This window comes from Nannospalax galili, unplaced genomic scaffold, assembly GCF_000622305.1.
Source record: "Nannospalax galili isolate Female #2095 unplaced genomic scaffold, S.galili_v1.0 scaffold76, whole genome shotgun sequence".
Taxonomy (NCBI): domain Eukaryota; kingdom Metazoa; phylum Chordata; class Mammalia; order Rodentia; family Spalacidae; genus Nannospalax; species Nannospalax galili.
Window position 1 is genome coordinate 2,492,032 of NW_008339767.1, and position 19,797 is coordinate 2,511,828.

At 37.6% G+C, this 19,797-nt stretch overlaps 1 protein-coding gene across 1 annotated transcript in view; it reads right to left on the minus strand.

The window, feature by feature from the left end:
- Trhde (thyrotropin releasing hormone degrading enzyme) overlaps nucleotides 1-19,797 on the minus strand; it is a 468,335-nt gene that overhangs the window by 334,526 nt on the left and 114,012 nt on the right. The window contains exon 3 of the mRNA XM_008834550.2: nucleotides 16,102-16,228. Coding sequence (XP_008832772.1) covers nucleotides 16,102-16,228 — 127 coding nt within the window. The remainder of the gene's footprint in view (nucleotides 1-16,101; nucleotides 16,229-19,797) is intronic.

Here is a 19,797-nt window from a genome sequence, read left to right on the forward strand (position 1 = left end):
ACCATAAGCTCAAATAAACTCTTCCTTCTATAAATTGCTTGGGTCAGTGTTTCTATCACAGCAACAGAAAAGTGACTAATGCAGACTCTCACCATCAATCTAAGCAAACAGTACTGAAAATGACTGTTCTAGTTTGTCTCTCTATTGCTATGATAAAACACTCTGACCAAAACCAACATGAGGAAGAAAAGGGTTATTTGGCTTATATGTCCCAATCATAATTCATTATTAAAGGAAGCCAGGACAGAAACTCAAGGCAGGAATCTAGAGACAGGAGCTGAAACAGAGACCATGAAGGAATGCTACTTTCCTCTGGCCTGAACTCTGGCTACTGGTTTATTATACAACATAAAACCACCTATCTGCCCTAGGGTGGCACCATCCACAGTGGGCAGGGCCCTCCCACACCAATACCTCAGCTGAGGTTCCCTCTTCCCAGGTTTGTCAAGTAAACAATTGAAGTACAGTGACCCAAGTTCAAATATGTATTACATGGAGCTACTAGAAAAATACACCATAGACTGGGTACCTTTAAAAGAATGCATTTTCTCACAGTTTTGGTAGCTAGAAGCCCAAGTTCATGGTGATAGCACAGTAAAGTCTTTTCCTGATATAGGTAGTCATCCACTTGCTGTGTCTTCATGTAACATAAAGAAAGCTCTTTTACACTCTCTCCCTCCCTAGCTATTCTTATAAATCTACTAAGCTTATCAGACTAGAAATATATCTAAATCACCTATTTAACACTAATGACTTCCCAATTACCTTTTAATTACTATGTGCTTCCAAATACAGTTGTAGTGGGAGTTAGAACTTCAGCTTTCTAACTTTGGGGGAAGATGGGTCAGTCTATTGCAATAGGTATAAGAAATTACACTTAAATTTTTGTTAAAGACATGGCATGTTGGTTTTGGCCACTAGCAGAGTTTGGCTCATCAAGTTTCATGCCAGTAACCAGCTAGCTTCATTAATATTAATAAAACTTGACAAGGTGTATCTCAAGTTAAATGATCCTAAACATTATCAATTACCAATTACTTTACACCTTAGTGACTATTTTTCAGTCTGTAAAGTAAAAAGAATTGCTAAAAAATTTAAAATCAAAAGCATTCCATACTGTTTAAGACACACTCTAGGTCAATCATGAATTGTTTCCCATATGAAGACAGAGCCCACAAGGGGAAAAAATAAAGTCAATAAAGAATGAATCTAGGTTATAGACCATTAACATTCCTCCAACTGAAAAAATGGCATTTGGGACTCACCCTCTCACTCAAAATTAGCTTTTTAAATGCTTCAGAAATGCCCCAAGTGTTTCATTTACAGCTACCATATTGGATTTGTTCTGCTTATGTTGAGTCTCCCTGACAGACTAACATTTGTTTTATACTTCAATCTGCTTTAAATTTCAAAGCATATAAACAGAAGCATCAAAACTCGAAAAGACAGTAATGAAAGGTTTTAGAGACTAGATCAGGAGCAGTACATTTCCACTTGAAATCTCTCAAAAAGTTTCATTTGAACTCCTAGATGGATAAAGTCATAAGTTTAAAACTTTTAAATAGTTTATTTTATAAACATCACTCATTCTCAAAATGATCACAACATTACATACTAGCTAGAATTTTTCTTAAGATTCTATTTTCCTGCAATCATCTCTCAGCATCTATTGAAGATGAATTTAATGAGGACTCAAACCTTTACTAAACAAATGAAGAGAATGAGTAATCCTCAGTCAGGTTACCAGAGTACCTCTGCTTCTAATCCTATGTGATTATACGCAGAAATCCCACTGTTCCAAGTCAGGCACAGTAGTGCACATCTGTACCCATGACTCAAGTGACTGAAGGCAGGGTTTGCAGGTTCCAAGGCAGCCTAAGCTGCACAAATAGTGATGTCCTGCCTCTAAAAACAAGAGCTGAGTGTGTAGAGTACTTGTTTAAAACACACAAAGCCCTGCTTTTTATTTCTTGCACAACAATGTAAATAAACAAATAAGTAAATCATCCTTCAACCTTTAATAAGATTGTAAGACCTTAATGGGCAAACAAAAGGAATGATGTCTCATTATGCTAACCACTCCCCTTACTAAACCTAAGAAATAAGTAATCCTGATGTAAGTTTGCAAGGGAAAAATCTGTAAAGTTCTGAACTGAGTAAAAATCGCTGTCACAATAACAGCGAGAAAAGGAAAAGAAAAAATGTATTTTGACTATGTCTCTGCAATAGAGCATTTTGATTTAATCGACTTTTAGATACTTAACTCTAATTTACATAACAACCTCTCAGTCTCAGTTTCTTGAAATGAAGCTAATTTGAAAAACCTTCTGATCTCAGTATAAGCTATTTTCACTCTAGAGTTTATGGGAATGGTCACCTTTCCTTTAAAATTGCCGGATTGGCAGTGCTTCTGTCAGCAGTAATCCCCAGCTAGACTTTAATGAAATGTTCCTCCCTTTCTCCAGGGCTTTGGATTGCAGTTTGGCTATAATTAACTCCAGACTGACCAATGAGCAGTGAAGGAAACAATTCACTTCAAGAAGAGGATTATTATACCCATTATTTTGTTCTAAGTACAGCTGCTCTGTTTAGAAAATACAGGAAATGGGGGGAGGTAGATGGACTCTCAGTTAAGAGCAAGTGCTTCTCTTCCAGAGGACCCAAGTTCCTTCCATTCATTGTACCCACAGCTCACAAATACCTGTAACTCAGCTCCAGGGGGAATCCAATGTCTCTGACCTCCACAGGCACCCACAGTCATGTGCACATACCCACACATATACACATAATTTTAAAATAAAAAATAAATGTTTTTAACAGAAAGAAAATACTAATTACTTATCCTATTGTGTTATATTAAATAGCCAAAAGAGAAAAGGAAGCATTAAAAGCTTTCTCTTTTTTACTGAAGCTTTATAGGAAAGTAAGCCAGATAAATGATAGATGATAGATAAATAGATATAGATAGATAGATGATTGATAGATATAGATAGATAGATAGATAGATAGATTACATAGATAGATGGATGATGGATATGATACATACATACCTTCATACATACATACATACATAGATTAGAGATACAGAGGTAGAGTTCAAGCAGCTTGTCACACTCTTCAGCTATAGTTGAAGGGAACCAAGATTAAGACTTCATTTGGAGTCCAATTGTAATACAACAGGGTTTTGTTAGTTCTCTTTTCAAAATATATCTGGAATCTGCTGACTTCTTACCTCTTCTATTATTGTGAGTCCAATCCAACACACCACTATGTCTTGGGATAATGCAGCAGTTTCACACTGCTCTGAGCTTCTTTTCCATGACAACAGTCTTTTCTACATGATGCCAATGTGATGCCATAACAATGTTACACATGGTCACACCAGACTGCTGTGCCCTGGGTGCCTCACATACACACCCCCATGTTGAATGCCTAAAGCTATATGATGGTTCTTTAGAAATGAGCCTTGGGAGACCATAGCATTTGGATGAGGTTGTGAAGTTGGGGTCCACATGCTGTGAATTCAGAGCTCTTCTAACAAAAGACATCAGAGCACTTGTTCTCTGTTGGCCATGTGAGAACATCAAAAGAGGGTAGCTATGTGTGAGTAAGCCAGAAGGAAAGCCTCAAAAGAGTCTCACCATTCTGGCAAGCTGATTTTGAGCTTCCATTCTACAGATACATAAGACAATAAACTTCTGCTAATTAATCCATCCAGTCTATGGCATTTTGTTATGGTGGAACAAAAACAATACGCTTTCTCAGTATGAATGTGCACATCTTTCAATGGACACTCAATAGGCTCGTTACCATCTGGCTAGTTACTTAAAGACTCTATTGTAAATTAATCTCAGTCACTCTGTTCAATGAGTCACTGAGATTAATGTACAAGAGAGTCATTTCTCCAGTCATTTCTGCTGGGGAAATGACTCAGTGGTTAAAAGCTCTACAAAGGACCTGAGCTCTGTTCCCAGCACCCATGTGAGGTGGCTCACAACTGCCTGTACCTCCAGCTCCAGAGATCCAATACAGTCTTTTGGCACACTGGTCTCCTTGTTGTTTCCCCAATAAGTCAGACACCAACCTCCTTAGGTTACCTCTCTCTTTCATATTTTGACATAAAAATCATCATATCAGCAAGGTGTTCCTCTACCATCTTCCTACCTAAAACTGAATACGTTTCCACCAACACCTCAGACACTTTCTTCTCTGTTTTTTTCTGTAACACTATTACTTTCTAGTCATAAATGTAAACATATGTGTGTATTTATCTGCCTTTCTCCCCATTAATATAAAAGCCCAATTAAAGATTACTATCTACTATATTAACCATTGATTTTCTAATACCAAGTAGAATAATATTTATTATAAATTAGACATTCACCAAACATTTGTCAAACCCACGAATAAATGCCATTTTCATTTCAAAAAGCAATGAAGAAAAACTGGTAATAGACAAATAAATGACTACTTTATTTCAGATTACAAAACATCTCAAATTCAGGGCTTGGCAAATGACTCAGTGGATAAAAGCTCTACAAAGGACCTGAGTTCTGTTCCCAGCACCCATGTCAGGTGGCTCACAACTGCCTGTAGCTCCAGCTCCAGGGATACAATATAGTCTTCTGGCCTTTATATGCATGTGTGAGCACACACACACACACACACACACACACACACACACACATGCACGCACAAGTGAATAATATATAGGCCATTTTATGTATATATGGGTGTGTATGTATCCATATACATATATATGAGACTACATTAAATTGGGTGGAGGCAACAGAGGGAGATGCAGACAGGGGAGGGGATCAAAATGCCATCAAACTATATTGTGCAAAAACACAAAAATTCAGTTAAAAAAAAGAAAAAACAATGATGTTGGAGAGGTTGTTCAGTGGTTAGGAGCATGTGGTATTCTGGCAAAGGACCCAGGTTCAGTTCCCAGTACCCACATGGCAGCTCACAGCCATCTGTAACTCTAGATCCACATGCACATGGTACACACACACACACACACACACACACACACACACACACGCAGGGAAAACACTCAGACACATAAAATAAAAATAAATAAACCTTAAGAAGAATAGTCCCAAGTTCAAAGCTCAGCATCTTAACAACCTCTGCATTAGAACTCCATCATAATAACCCAAAAGTTCATTATTTCTTTAGGAACCAAGGTGCCCATTTTTGACCAACAATTTGTTTATGTGAATCCTTAGCAAATAAATAGCAACAACTATGTCTAAGTCATATCGCACCCCTTGCAGTTGCATTTACCAAAATGGGTTCCTTTGGTAATTTATGGGGTACATCACTATTATTTCTTTTTTAACATGTCAAAAATCATATCTTAATTCATAAATGAGATGAAGCTTGGCCATTTCTTTCGTCTTCTCCTATATGGCTAGGATGAATAAACAGGAAGAAGCTGGAATCCACTCATTCATACACAAACTTTTATTCAGAGCCTACTTTGGACCAAGCACAGTTCTAGGCTGAGGAATTAGGACAGTGAACATATTAACAAAAGCACCTGTTCTCCTAAAGCTCTCATAAAGTTCTCATTAAAGGGATAAAGGAGCCGGGCATGGTGGTGCACACCTACCATCCCTGGGAGGCAGAAGCAGGAGGACCTCTATGAGATCGAGGCTAGCTTGGTCTACATAGCAAGTTCCAGGTCAGTTGACGAAAAAAAAAAAGACCAAAAAAAAAGAAAAAGAAAGAAAGAAAAAGAAAAGGGATAAAGGGAAGGGAGAGGTTGGATATAAGTAATTTAAAAAATTATACAGATGTAAAATGAATGTTAGGTAAAATAAAAAGTGCTATGGAAAAAATTAAGCAAAGAAGAGCGATGAGAAATGATCACCATGGCGGAAATTCAAGTAGAGGATCAGATCTCATTGTAGGAGGAGATAGTCCAGCTCCACACATATCTGTAGGAAAAGTATTCTAGTCTAGGAGAACAAGTACAAAGGCCTTGAGTTGGACCATGTTAGGTATGTTAGAGGAAAAACAAGAGTATCAAGAAGGTAAGACAGAAACAATGGGTTGTAGAGAAATAAATGAGGTTATAGAGCTATCTGAGGCCAAGAGAAGAGTTCTAGGTTCTACACTAGTGGCAAGGTAAGCCATTAGGATGTTAAGCAGGAACACTGCCAGTTAATCTAACATTCACTGTGGGATCTCTGTACAGATGCTCTCTGACTTGAGATGAGGATGTAGCCCAGTGAGCCTGTCATAAATAGGAAATGCAGAGCACGGGAGTAGCAGCTGTTGCCCCTCATGATCACATGCTGGACTGGAACTGTGCCTCAGGACTGCATCCCAGAATCTCAAGAATATCAAACCATATATTATTAGCCTAGGAAAAGATTAAAATTCAAAGTATAGTTCCTGCCAATGCATCTAGCTTTTATTCCATCTGAAAGATGAAAATTATTATAAAGCTGAGCCACTGTAAGTCAAGTGCTGTCTGTAAATTCATTTACCATTTTAACTTCACATTTCATTTATGATTTAGACAGGGTCTTACTATGTAACCCAGGCTGGCTCAAACTCACAAGTCTCCTGCCTCAGCCTCCCATGGGTTGAACTCTTGAACAAGCATGAGAAGGCCAGAATGAGAGGAGAAGCCAAGAAAATTGTGAGAACTGAGTACTTTATAGATAATTTTGAAATGTGGAGCCACAAATATTTGTTGAGTTTAAATGAGAAGAAGAGAAGTCCAAGTCTGTTTTGTTTGTTTTATTTTACCTACATGATTCCTTAAGGATAAACATGCCCTTTACTGATAGGAGGAAGGATCTGAAAAAGAACAAGATAGTGGCTTAAGATCTGGAGTTCACATTTAAGTAAGTTAATACATTCATTAGGCATCTGCGATACTATTATACATATATATTGGTCACTGTCTAGGGTCCCTGGCTCATAACTCCTTCACCAAGGCAGTCTTAAGAAACGAAATTCTCTCTCCCAAGGTATGTCATAGAAAATCTAATCTTAACCCATCTTTCTGTCTTGGAACAAGTCGTTAAAAAATCCTCTAGCCTACCTTGTCTGATAATAGAATTTAAAAAAAGACCTTTCATTTCAGAAGGGCTCCACTATCATACCTCAGAGTAAGGAATGACAAACACAGAAACCCAAAAGAAACTAAACAGATGTGCTTTGTTGAGAGTCCCTAGCCAGCATATTAGCATAGAACAGACCCTCTTTTGCCCAATCACATCTTTTCATCATTGTCCAGGGTTCAAACATGATTATGCAGTGAATTCTCCAAAAAAAACCTAAAAGGGCAGAGCTTGGTGTAGCTAAATACCTGGAGGCTCTTGAAGGGTGCTAGGTCCTGAGAAGACATGGACGTTCTGAATACCGTTTGTCTACCTCTCTCTTTACCTCTCTTTATTTGTGTCATCTGAAATAACCTTTATAATAAATCAGCCAATACATGTAGATTCCCTAAATGCTCATCAAATCAATCAAACTCAAGGAGGAAGTTGTGGGAACCTCTCAGAAGCAAGGGACAAACAAACTGGGGCTTTCAATTATGACCAACATCTGTTGGAGCAATCATGGGGACTAAGTCTTCATCTGTGGGATCTGACATTATCTCCAGGTAGGTAATGTTAAAACTGAAATAAAACCATGGGACATTCAACTGTTGTATACTGCAGAATTGACTGCCTACTAGTGGGAAGAAGTCCCCTTGCTTTTTGAGGTCACAGAAGTCTTCTGTGTTAAAAGCAGGGTAAAAGCAGCAGTCTGGGTAGGTTTTACTTTTTTCCTACAGCATCTAACACAGATGGCAGTAAAAGGTTAAAATATAAACATGAGAGGAACAAGTTTGAGATGTGAATCTAGGAGTCACAAACATCATCAAATCGAGTGGTATTTTAAGCCAGGAGACTGCACCGAAGCAGGCCACCATCAGTGCAAGCAGCAAAGAAGATATATAAAACATGAATCCTGGAGCACTCAAGCAGCAAGAAAGGCTGAAGGCAGAGGATGGGGAAAAAGAAGAGCCAAAAGCAGGATGAGAGAAAATAAAGAATGTGCTGTCCTGAAAGACAGACAAAAATAAATAAAAATACTTGTGTCTCAAAGAGTTGGGAAAAACAACTTTGCCAGATGCTGCTGACAGCTGAAGATAAAGACCGAAAGTGGATGGTGGGATTTGCAACATGGAGGCATTAGTGAACTTGAGGCGTTTTAGTGCAGGAGTGAAGGCAAAAGGTTGAAACCTTTATGAGACAAGAGAAAGCGAGAAACTTGTACACATAGACAGTCCTTCCAAATGGTTTTAGCTGTAAAAGGAAGGAGAGAAATGGACCTGCAGCTGGACTTGGTGTACATGTGGCTGGTCAAGCTAAGAGAAACGGTACCATATTTTTAATGTTGATAGGTGAGGAACCAATAAAGAGGGAAAACTGAAGGTTTAGAAGAACTGAAGAATTGCTGAAATGATTTCGGGGAGCACGTGACAGAGAAGGGAATGGAATTCACAAAAGAAAAGGATTTGTTCTTTCCAGAGCAATGCCAGTCTCTCTAGAGACATGGAGGGGGAGGAGTGGAGTACAATAATTAAACATTGTGCTTATACAATAATTAAGCATTGTGTTTATATTCAAATCCCAATGTGTAAACATTGTAAAGTTATTTTCTAACTTAAGAGCCAAAGACGTCTGTTTGAGTAAGTAAAATGATGCCTTGGAGGCCTCTTTATAAATATGCCCTAAGTTAAAGCTCTGGTTGAATTAATAAAAATATGCTTAGGAGTAAGCCCAAGTTGTGAAAGTCTGAAGCTCTTAAAACTAGGGATGAAGTGAGGAAGGAGTAGGAGAATGGAACATGTAACAACATTGTCAAGTCAGCAAAATAATTCTGAGACCGTTTTTATTTCAGATTTGAAGGTTTTACTGGGAGAGGCCCCCACGGGCTATCCTCACTGAATACAATGTATATAGTAGCTACCCAATAAATGCCCGCTAAGTTAATTAGTTAATTCAGTCTTAAAGTTAGTTTGTGTTGCCTTAAATTTTCTACCCAGTATTACGGCTCACTTGCTTATAGTAGTAATAATCTCATGCATCACTCCCACCAAAATGTATTGTTTTCATTGATTTCTCTCATCTTTAGTGTTCTGTTTATTTCTTTTTTCTGATTAGTGGTTAATATCATAAACAGTGAATATCATACATAAGTTCTGCTTGTTAGTGTAATCCTGAAAGTGTACAGTGGGTAATAGCTGCAAAATAGCTTAACAAAACCAGCTAAATGGCCATATTATAGAATAATTAATGAAGGAATGAAATGCCTTGTTAAAATTGTGTTAAAATAACTGTTAAATATTGGAATAACTATATCTATTTTAATAGGATGTGGTGTTGCTTGAGCACAAATGGTTGTCAAAAGAGCCATAGGAACACATAAAACATTCCTATTAAAGGAAGTGATAACTATTCTTTTGGTTTATGAGAAAATCACCAGATGAAGGGATTTTCAAAAATAAATTATCTTCATAAAAAGTTTTTTATTACTTAACCAAACATGTGCATAATACAAAGTATTTACTTAATAAAAGATAAGGCAAGAAAAGTCACACTTCAAAAATAGTAAGATATATCTCTACTCAACTAGGAGGTTTATGGTTAAAATGAACTTATATTACAGTTATTACACCAAATTAAAGAAATATATATCCATGACCAAAAAAGAATGCTACAGGAAGTAAAATATTTAGCAATCAATACAAATGATAACATTTCAACAATACAAACTGTTAATGTATTTCAAATATTATATATGTATATGTTTCAACTACATCATGAAATATTTTATAAAGATTTACTCCCTGTAAGTAACAAATTATCATTGTCACCATCATCAACACTGCAATTAAACAAAGATGGGTCAGGACTGGAGAGATGGCTCATTTGATAAAGTGCCTCCATGTACGTATGAGGACCTGAACTGGAATCCCAGAACCCATGTTAAAAGGTCAAGTTATGGTGGTGTGTGAATTTGTAATCCAAGTGCTGGGGAAGTAAAGAGGCAAATCCATAGCGCTCGCTTGCCGCCCAGCCTAGCTGAATTGGTAAATTTCAGTCTTCTGATTAAAGGACCACCAAAATGAAAGAAACCAATGTAAACAACACATTTGAGCAGCAAGCTTTGTGTCTCATAAAACAAGGTGAAAAAGTCCTGAGAAATGATGCCACTGTTGTCCTCTGGCCTCTACATGTACACATCACACACCGGCACATACATGTATGCCTACATATATGCATGCCTACATACACATGAATACACACACTCATACACATACACACGCAAAACAAAAAAAAAGGTATGCTTAAAATAGCTAAATAAAAATCTATCATTCAGGTTATCATCTCTTATTCTTGAGCTCTAATAGAATAATTTATCCTACAACTTATCTGTTCCACTCTAGAAAGGTGTTGGCTCCATCGGTGTGATTCAAAGAGCACAAGGTATGTGTGTTTGCAAAAGATCATTACAGCTGGGCTTGCTGACTGTTGGTCTTCCCTCGTTGAAGGAGGGGTGCGGAGGATCATGAGACCTTCAGCTGAGCATTCAGTCATTCCTCCCAACATGTTGCGGGCAATTCAGCCCTAACTGGCTTCAGGACAGGACTAGAATATTTAGACTGGAGAAGACAAAGGGAGGGGGTTCCATTTATTCAACTCTGGGGAAGTCTCATCCATGCTGGGCAGAGACTTTCTGATCCAGCCTGGTTGAGGGGGTGGGGAGAACCCACACTCCCATAAGTATCCCTCACCCATTGCTCTGTAAGTAAGCCCAATAAACTCATTGGTTCTCCCAGGTGAAATTTGATGGAATCATACCTTGGATTGTCACTGGATTCAGGGGAGAAGGAGGTGGGTGTTATTTACATACCCCCTACAGAAGGAGTTTTAGCAACAGAATACATGGAAATTCTCTCCTACACAATTCTCTGTTTGTGTTTTGATACAGCGTCTCCCTATAGCCCCAACTGACCTAGAAGTCACAGAACTATATAGACCTGCTGGCCTTGATCTCACAGAGATTCACCTGCCACTGCCTCCTGAGTGCTCAGATTAAAGGCGTGTGCAACCATGTCCAGATACCTACACTTTCTTAATAGGAGCTCTTCTCTCTTGCCTCTCTGCAAGTAAACTCCAATCTTTTTTGTCAGGACTCACGTAAAGATAAGTCTTTTCTATATATGCACTTCATGTCTACAGCACAGAATCCTATACTCTTAATTTAATATGATATTAAATATTTCTACAAAACTAAAGTGCTTCATTATATTCTATATTTTGTGGGTGTCTAATTCGTTCATTACTGTAAATATTTTGTTCTTTCCTCAACAAAATCACAATCTCCTTGAGGGCAGAAATTCTTGTGACCAAACACTTGTGCCACTTCTATAATCACAGCACCGAGCCAGGTAGGTAATGAATTCTTTATAAAAGCACCTTAAACCCAAAGGTGCTGTGTCTTATAAAGAAGCCATCAAGCAAACTCCTTTACAAAACATCAATTTACAAATTACAGAGCAGTAGCAAAGGGAAACTGAAAACTATCCGCTATAGTTGATTGACATCTAAATAGGGTGAGTAACAAAATATTGTGCCTCATTTTATCTGCCCTCTAATTAACTTATAAACATCTATAATAAAAACCCATTGCAATATTTAGGTATGTCTTCAGATCGATGCAATCAAATTTATAAAGCATGTTTCTTTATATTTTTCTTTCCAAATTTCTTTTACAAAGAGTATGTGTTATTGCTTTTAGCAGTAAGAAAGCAACAAAACAGCAACTATGTTATTCTTCCAACAATCAGATTATCAGCTTTATTAAAGTGATATACATGTTAATCTCTGGATCAAAATCTCTAAAATCTGTTTTTCACCAGAATCCCAGGATTCTAGATTCAAATAGCCTGGATTTAAATTTCAAATCCATTAATTATTGCTTACAGACCTATTCTCATTACCCAGTTACTAAATCCCTAAATTTTTTCATCTGGAAAATTTGAAAATAATAGACGCTACCATGAAAAGTAATACCCGGGAGCTTCCTTCCCCTCTCTCTTCCACTCACATTGGTCTCTTTACCATTCTTCAAATAAATCGTAAATCCCAAAGTTCCAAGGCTAGGTGCTTTGTTCCTTCTGACAATAAGCTGTCTCTCATGATTTCCACTGGGCTCATGCTTCATTCCCTTGAGTTCTTAAATCAAAACACTTCTGAACGAAGCCTTCTATGTTAAAAAGAATAATTAAATGGATAAGAATATGCAAAACTCTGAGAAGAGTAACATATTTCATAAACACAAATACAGTTGTCATTTTGTTGTTGTTAATATGTTTTGGACAGAACAGGAAAGATAACTTAATTCTAGATATGTCTACAATGCTCTTTCTAAAATATCACTGCAAGTTCTCATGAAAATGGGATATGCAGACATAGAAGGCTTGCTGTATGATATCAATCATACTCTATAATTTTCATGCAATTTAATACCAAGGACTAGAAAAATCTCTGCAAAGTCTATACAAGTAGTTTTAATTGCCTAATTTAGAGATCTTAAAACAACTCATGGAGAGGCTGGAGAGATGGCTCAGCAGTTAAGAACACGGGCTTTTCTTGCAGAAGACACAGGTCCAAATCCCAGCACCCACATGGCAGCTAACAACTATCTGTAACTCCAGTTCTAGGACATCCGACAGCCTCTTCTGACCTCCTCAGGCATTGCACAACACGGGTGCACTTACCTACATGCAGGCAATACACGCATATACATAAAACAAAAAAATAAAAATTATAAAACAACTTGTGGAATGTATGCTGGTTGCTTATGGAGACTTAATCATGATAAGATATAAATATATAAATAACTTTATATCTTTGTATAAGAAGGAGAATAATTGTTATCCTAGCAGCAAGCATCACAATTCTAATTAGAGAGCTCTTCCGATAAACTACTTGTGCTAAAACTTCAGTTCTTTAGAGATAAGCTAACAGGAGATGAGGTCATAATAAAGAAAGCTAAACTGCTCATTGTGAGAGATGAAAAGAACCAAAGAGAAAAGCAAAGAGATAGTATATTGAAGAGTCTATGTCAGAACAGCAAAATGACATTAAGAAATGAAAGAGCCAAGTGTGGTGTGATAGCTTCTGCCTGTAAGCCTAACACTCGTTACACTGAGGAAGAAAATTGTTGTGAGTTCGAGGACAGCCTGTGCTAGATAGTGAGTTCTAGGCCGGCTTAGGCTACAGAGTAAGACCTAAGAAAGGAAGAAAGGGAGAGAGGGAGAGAGGGAAGGAGGGAGGGATAGAGGGACAGAGGGAGAGAGGGAGGGCGGGCTTACCATGGCCTGCTGTCGCTGCATAATCGACCACTTCAATCATACCCAGACCCAAGTGCATACCACTTGCTCCTTATTCTCTTCTGTTCACATTTACTTGCTTGCCATTTTTTAAATAACCCATAAAACTCAGTTCAAAGTCTAGGCACTTTGTTCCCTCTGACAATAATCCAGTCTGGCCCACTGGCCTCACTTCATTTTCTTGAGTTCTCAGATCAAAACACTTCTGTATAAAGCCTTCCATATTAAAAAGATTAATTACAGCCAGTTATGGTGGCACACACCTTTATTCCCAGCACTTGGGAGGCAGAGGCAGGTGGATCTCTGTGAGTTCAAGGCCAGCCTGGTCTACACAGTGAGTTCCAGGTCAGTAGCCTGTCTCCAAAAGACCAAAAAAAAAAAAAAACAATTACTTAATTTTTAAAAAATCTAAGCCTCTCTTCTATGCCACATCTGCTGCCATCTACCCTCTGTTCTAGACATTTATTTATTAATATTTGCTTATTGATTGATTGAAACAGTGTCTCACAGTGTAGTACAGGCTAGCCTCAAACTTGTGATCCTCCTACGTCAGCTTCTTGAGTACTGGAACTCTAGGTAAGTGCCTCCACACCTAGCTGTCTCCAGCTATTAAGCTGTACTTGTTACTAATTGGCTTACTGTCTGTCTTTATCTGATAGAATGTAAGCCCCAGGAGAGAACATATTTTTACCTGTATTGTTCACTACGGTTTTTGCATCGTGTGGAAAAATGACCATAGCAGGCCCTCAATGATATTTATAGAATAGATGAAAGAGGCAAGAAAGATAGAATAAGTCTTAGAAACACATCTGAAGGGTCAAGGCAGCCTCGGTTACAATCTAGCACACATTCATAGATATCACAAAAACTACATTCATTCCCATAAAATTTACTCAAAATATGTCATAACATGATGGAAAGTGAGGATTTGTCAAAATGCTTCTGTGACCAGAGAGTTCTATTAGAGGAATAGTTAGAAAACATACTTACAAATCAATTAGCATATATGTCTATAGATATGTGTAATAACTAGACCTTTACAAGAAATTTTAAAAGCACCATGAGCTGTGCTAACTCCACCAGATATATAGAAAGGAGTGTGCTGGGACAAGTCAAATAATTCAATTATATACACCATGAGGTAGCTTAACAGGAACCAGTAACGGTGAACAAAGCTCTTTTCTGCAGATGAAAGCCTGCATGGTTCAATTGTGAGGGAAACAGAGGAGCAGAAACGAATCTTGGGCCAAGCTGACAGTTACATGGAACCCCCTGAAGTTAGAAATTGAGTTCTGCTAATTACTGGTCTGAAGGGGACAGAGAAAGAGCTGTCTGATTTCTCTTGCTGAATTTGCAACATGAGCACTTGTGAGTTTTGCATTAGGGTCCAGCTGGGAAGTTCCCAGATACCACCTCTATGCAAAGGAGGTCAGGTGTTCCTTTCTGCCTTGGGTGACTACCAGGGAGATTTCAGTGCAACTGATTTTAATAGGGAAGTAGATACAGAAAAAGAGAGAGAAAGGGAAAAAGCAGCAAAAGCACCAATCCTGTTTGAAATAAAATTTTGTCTATAGATTATAAGATCGAATATTTCCCAAAGACCTCAGAATTTTGCAATACAATTTATTAAAATGGAATGCCATACCTACAGATAACAATGTCAACTAGTCTATCTACTTTCTGAACTACTCGTTGTAAGACCAATAAAGCTACACAGCAGGCAGGTACTTTAATGAAATAGGCACAGTTCTCCAGAGAGGTGAACCTGTGGTTCAAACCCACACTTTTGATCAAGTAAACACTTTATTCTTCCCAATGAGAATACCTCTTATGTGGATTCTGATGGAAAATGCTCTCGGGAAGAAAAATGTAGAGAGATATGAGTGGGGAACAAAGGATGGTTGTAATGCCATGCCCAAAAACAGGCTTCTGAAAAGGAAAAGTAACTTCAACATTTTGAGTGCAGACATGTACCCTTTCTAATATCTTGGAACATTCTAGTGCACTTCCTGCCAAAAGCACAGCCTCAGTAAAATTAGAATGATAAATTAATGCATTTATTCATATGACCAATAATTACTGAACACACTCCCTCTGTAAAAGGAATAGGTGTGAGAACATTCCCAGAGACACAGTCTCCATTTTTTCAAGTTTCTCTTCTGTCTCTTTTATTAACTGTGTACTAGAAAAAAAAATCAAAAGACATACAAAAGAGAGCTAATTCATTAAGATCTGGCTTCTGAGTATCCAGAGAGAAAAATACCGTCATTGTCAGCTCTGTGTGCAATATTGCACAGCTCTGGAAATTATAAAGACCTGGTCTACTCCGTAATGTGGAGTGATACAGTTCTTACTATATCTACTCTCTTGGTTGTTGTGGTAATTAAAGGTGATTTTGGCCATGATCCCTCCATAGGATGTATTTAGCAATTTATAGCTATTTGGGTTTTTTTTGGAATTCTAAACTTACATAATGCCTTTCTTAATTCCCATGAACACTTACTGGGAAGACTCCAGAAACACTAATCTTATTTTACCTCTTATGAAGAAATTACTTTTGTCCTCATCATCTCTAAAAATATAAACCTTAGAATTTTTATGTTGCTATGTGCCTCAAATAATGCATGAAGAAGGAGCTCCACTTTCCAGGAGCCCTTCCAGTAAAATAACCAAGAAATTCTTACCTAGTTTTGGCAAAGAATAGGGCACTTTAAAGTAGTCTTCATAAAACTCTATTAATCTCTTTGTAATGTGGAGAGCATAGTCCCCCGATCCTCTTCTGATGGCATCAGGTCTTGCATACAATCGAACCTAATTAAAAACATATATAAAGGAACTTTAGCCTTTGGATTAAAATTTTATTTTCTTTGCAAATATGAATCTACACAAATCACTTTGGCTGCTATAAAAATTAAACAGCGTTCTTGTTCATGTATAAAAACACACTGTGGCTGAAAGAAACATATTTAAAGAATTGAAATAGCCAAGTTGAGCAAATTACAATTTCCTCCCTTCCCAAGATGACATAGAGAAGATTTATATACCTTTTGTCAAAATAAACATCCGAAGTTATCGCTTGCATGTGCTTGCTAGAGATAGGACGGTATGGTGGATTAGTATAATGGGTCCCTGGCCATGCTGAAAGTAGGCAGGGTATGGTGATTCAACAAGAGAGGAAATTCATGGTTTGTTAAAGACAAGTTGCATCAAGCTTTGGAGGTACTACCAGATTTGGAAATTATATATATATAATGCTTCCTTTTTTCTCTTTTTTTTTTCCTTTCAGAATCAACTATCCTTATTCCAAATACACAAAGCAGGAATGGAAAACCATTTGTGTACATAAACAGTCACCATTCTGGAAGGCTGTCTGCAACTGCCCCTAGCTTCAAAACCAGCAGATGTAGTTCATATTTCTAACACAATCTGTATATTTAATATTTATTCTTAAAGCAAGCATCATAAATTATCTAGTCCTTGGAAAAAATAGAAAGCCTAAAGTGAGAAATGTAAAACTGAACAAAACCAACAATTGCACAGAAAAGGTTAAAATGAGATTAGTTTTCATAAAGCTTTCATAAAGCCATCCAGCATCTTTCCTTCCAAAGGCTAAATCTATTTTTCACAGATGTGGTCCCTAATCCTCATATCAATTCCGTGACTAGGAAATATGCATTTCATGCAGCAGGAGAGAGCACAGAAGCATGGGAGCGGATTTTAGTTCTATTCTGCCACTAACCAAACTGGGGGATACTGAACAAATTACTTAACCTCTTTGGGTCTTATTTATAAAGTGAAGGAGTTGGCCACCAGCTAGTTGCTAAAGTGTTTTTCAGTTCTAAAACACATTACTTGCAATACCACTTTACAAATAAGGGAGCCTCTGTCCCTTTCAAATCACTACAAAAAATAAGTGGTTCACTAGGTATATGGAAAAGGATATTTATATTCAAGGAGAAAACAAAGAAAACTGTATTAAATCATAATATAAAAACTGATTATACAATTAACTCTATAATCCATGCCTAAGAAGTAATAAAAGAGATGTATAGTCATAAAATACAGGGTTGGGGCTGGAGAGATGGCTCAGTGGTTAAGAGCACTGGCTGCTCTTGTAGAGGAACCAGGGATTCCCAGTACTCACGTGGCAGCTAATTACTCTCCTTAACTCCAGTTACAAGGGATTCAATGCCCTCTTCTAATCTCTGCAGGCATTTCAGGACACAAGTGCACTTACATACATGCAGGGAATATACTCATACAAGTACAAATAAAAATGATAAAACATTTTTTGTATAAAAGAAAATACAGGGTTGATAGTGAAGGAAAATATATTCTAACTTTATGTTAGAAAGACGTAATTCAGTAAGGTATGTACTAAATTCAAGAACAATTATTTACTTACATTATAAAGCTATTTACTCCCCATCAGCTAAATCAAATGTCAAATTTAGTTGATAGTCACCAACAGTCTTGGCTGGCAGTGGTATGAAACCGAGAACTATTAGGACAAACCTTCTACAGCAGCAGAACTCCAAGAAAGGATGAATAGATGAGTGATTTAGAAATAAAGGCTGTTTGGGAGACTTATTGGGGCATGCAGGAAGCAGGATAAAGGGATAATAAGCAAGCAAACAAACAGGAAGCACACCAAATAGTAAGAGGACGGAGCCTGTGCACTGGCAGCATCCACAAGACAGTAATAGTTCACTTAATTCAGTCACAAGAATCTTCATTTGGTATTTGCTTCGTACCAGATATGGGAATAAACATTTCTCATTTCATACTCAGAAACACATACTCTCTATATAACCAAATGAGCCACAAACCATATGACAAAAGGCAATGAATGTGTAATGACCATCCTCAAAGATCTCAGTTATTAAGTAAAGTTAATGCCAACTGGTGACAGATATCATACACAGCAAACAACAAATGGCACAAACACCTAGGAAAAATGAAGTTTTCAGAAAGTCCTAGGTAAAGTAATTGGTAAACTGATAGTACATCTATAAGCAAGATGACTTTACTTTTTGGAGGCATCATTGATTTGGGTAGAAGCTCAGTCACGCTTGTCCATCAACTCTACCAGTTAGTCAAGCATTCTGTAGATCCAGGCATGAGAAACACAATTAAATCAATCTGGCTGTCAAGATTTGATGAAAATAAACCAATATGAGTGAGAAGACAAATAAGACACATGCTTAGCACAATGACTTCATTTTCTCACTCAAACATTTATTGCACGCCTGCTGTGTGCCAGGCATTGTACTAGGGAATAGGAATAGAACAATCAAACCCCTACTACAAAATGAACAAGACATTTATACTTACTGCTCCTAAGAGGTTCACAGTGTGTGGAAAACAAACAAATAAATCACCAACAAAAATACAATCCAAGAAATATAATAGTACACTCTGCCTTCCCACTGATTGTAACAGACATACAAAGTTAAGTCCTTTACATTCTATCTTTTCAAAGCCATCATTCCCAAAATTTTTCCCTTTATTTCCATATCACCAATTTATACTTCTGTACTGCAAACAAATGCTCTGTACCTTTCCTATGCTCTTTGTTGCTGTTGCTGTTGGTTGGGTTTGCTTTGTTTTGTTTTCTCAGACAAGGATTCACTATGTAGCAAAGTCTGTTCCCAATTCATGATCTTCCTGCTTAAGTCTTCCAAGTGCTGGGACTATAGGAGTGTACCACCACACCCATCTTCCTAGTTTTGGGGGGTTCATCGCACATAGATGCTCCAGCTATGGTTTCCAGAATTCTCATCAAAAGAGCAAGCAAAACAGCATCCAAGTCACAACACTTTAAAGAATGGAGGGGACACCAACAACCTGAGAGACAGTAGGTGTAAGTAAATAAGCTATTTTTTATTTGTACTCTATTTCTAGTCTCTCTTAAACTCCCCACTGCAAAACTTTCATCTCCACTGCTCTACTAGAACTGACTTCACAAGCATCAGTAATGACCACACAATGGCAAACCCAACAGCTGATCTGATACTCAACTTGTTAAACCTGTCAGCAGCATTGCACAATCATTGAATGTCCTTGAGACAATTTCTTTCTGTGGGTCAGTCACTCCTCAGTGTTGGAGGACTCCAGGGTTCAACCTGTAGACCTCTTGGCAGTCCCTAGCCTAATGGCTATAAGAATGACTTCAAAACCAATGATTTACCATATAATTCTGGGCTTCCAGACTCATTCACCCAACTCTGCCTGACATCTTCACTTGGAATCTCAAACATTCTAAAGCAAATTCCTGGTAACTCACATACAGCTGCTTCTCCTAAAAACTTCTGCAGCTCAGTTAATAGCAATGAATTCCTCTCATTCGACCTCTGTGCCCAAAATCTCTGCATCATCCT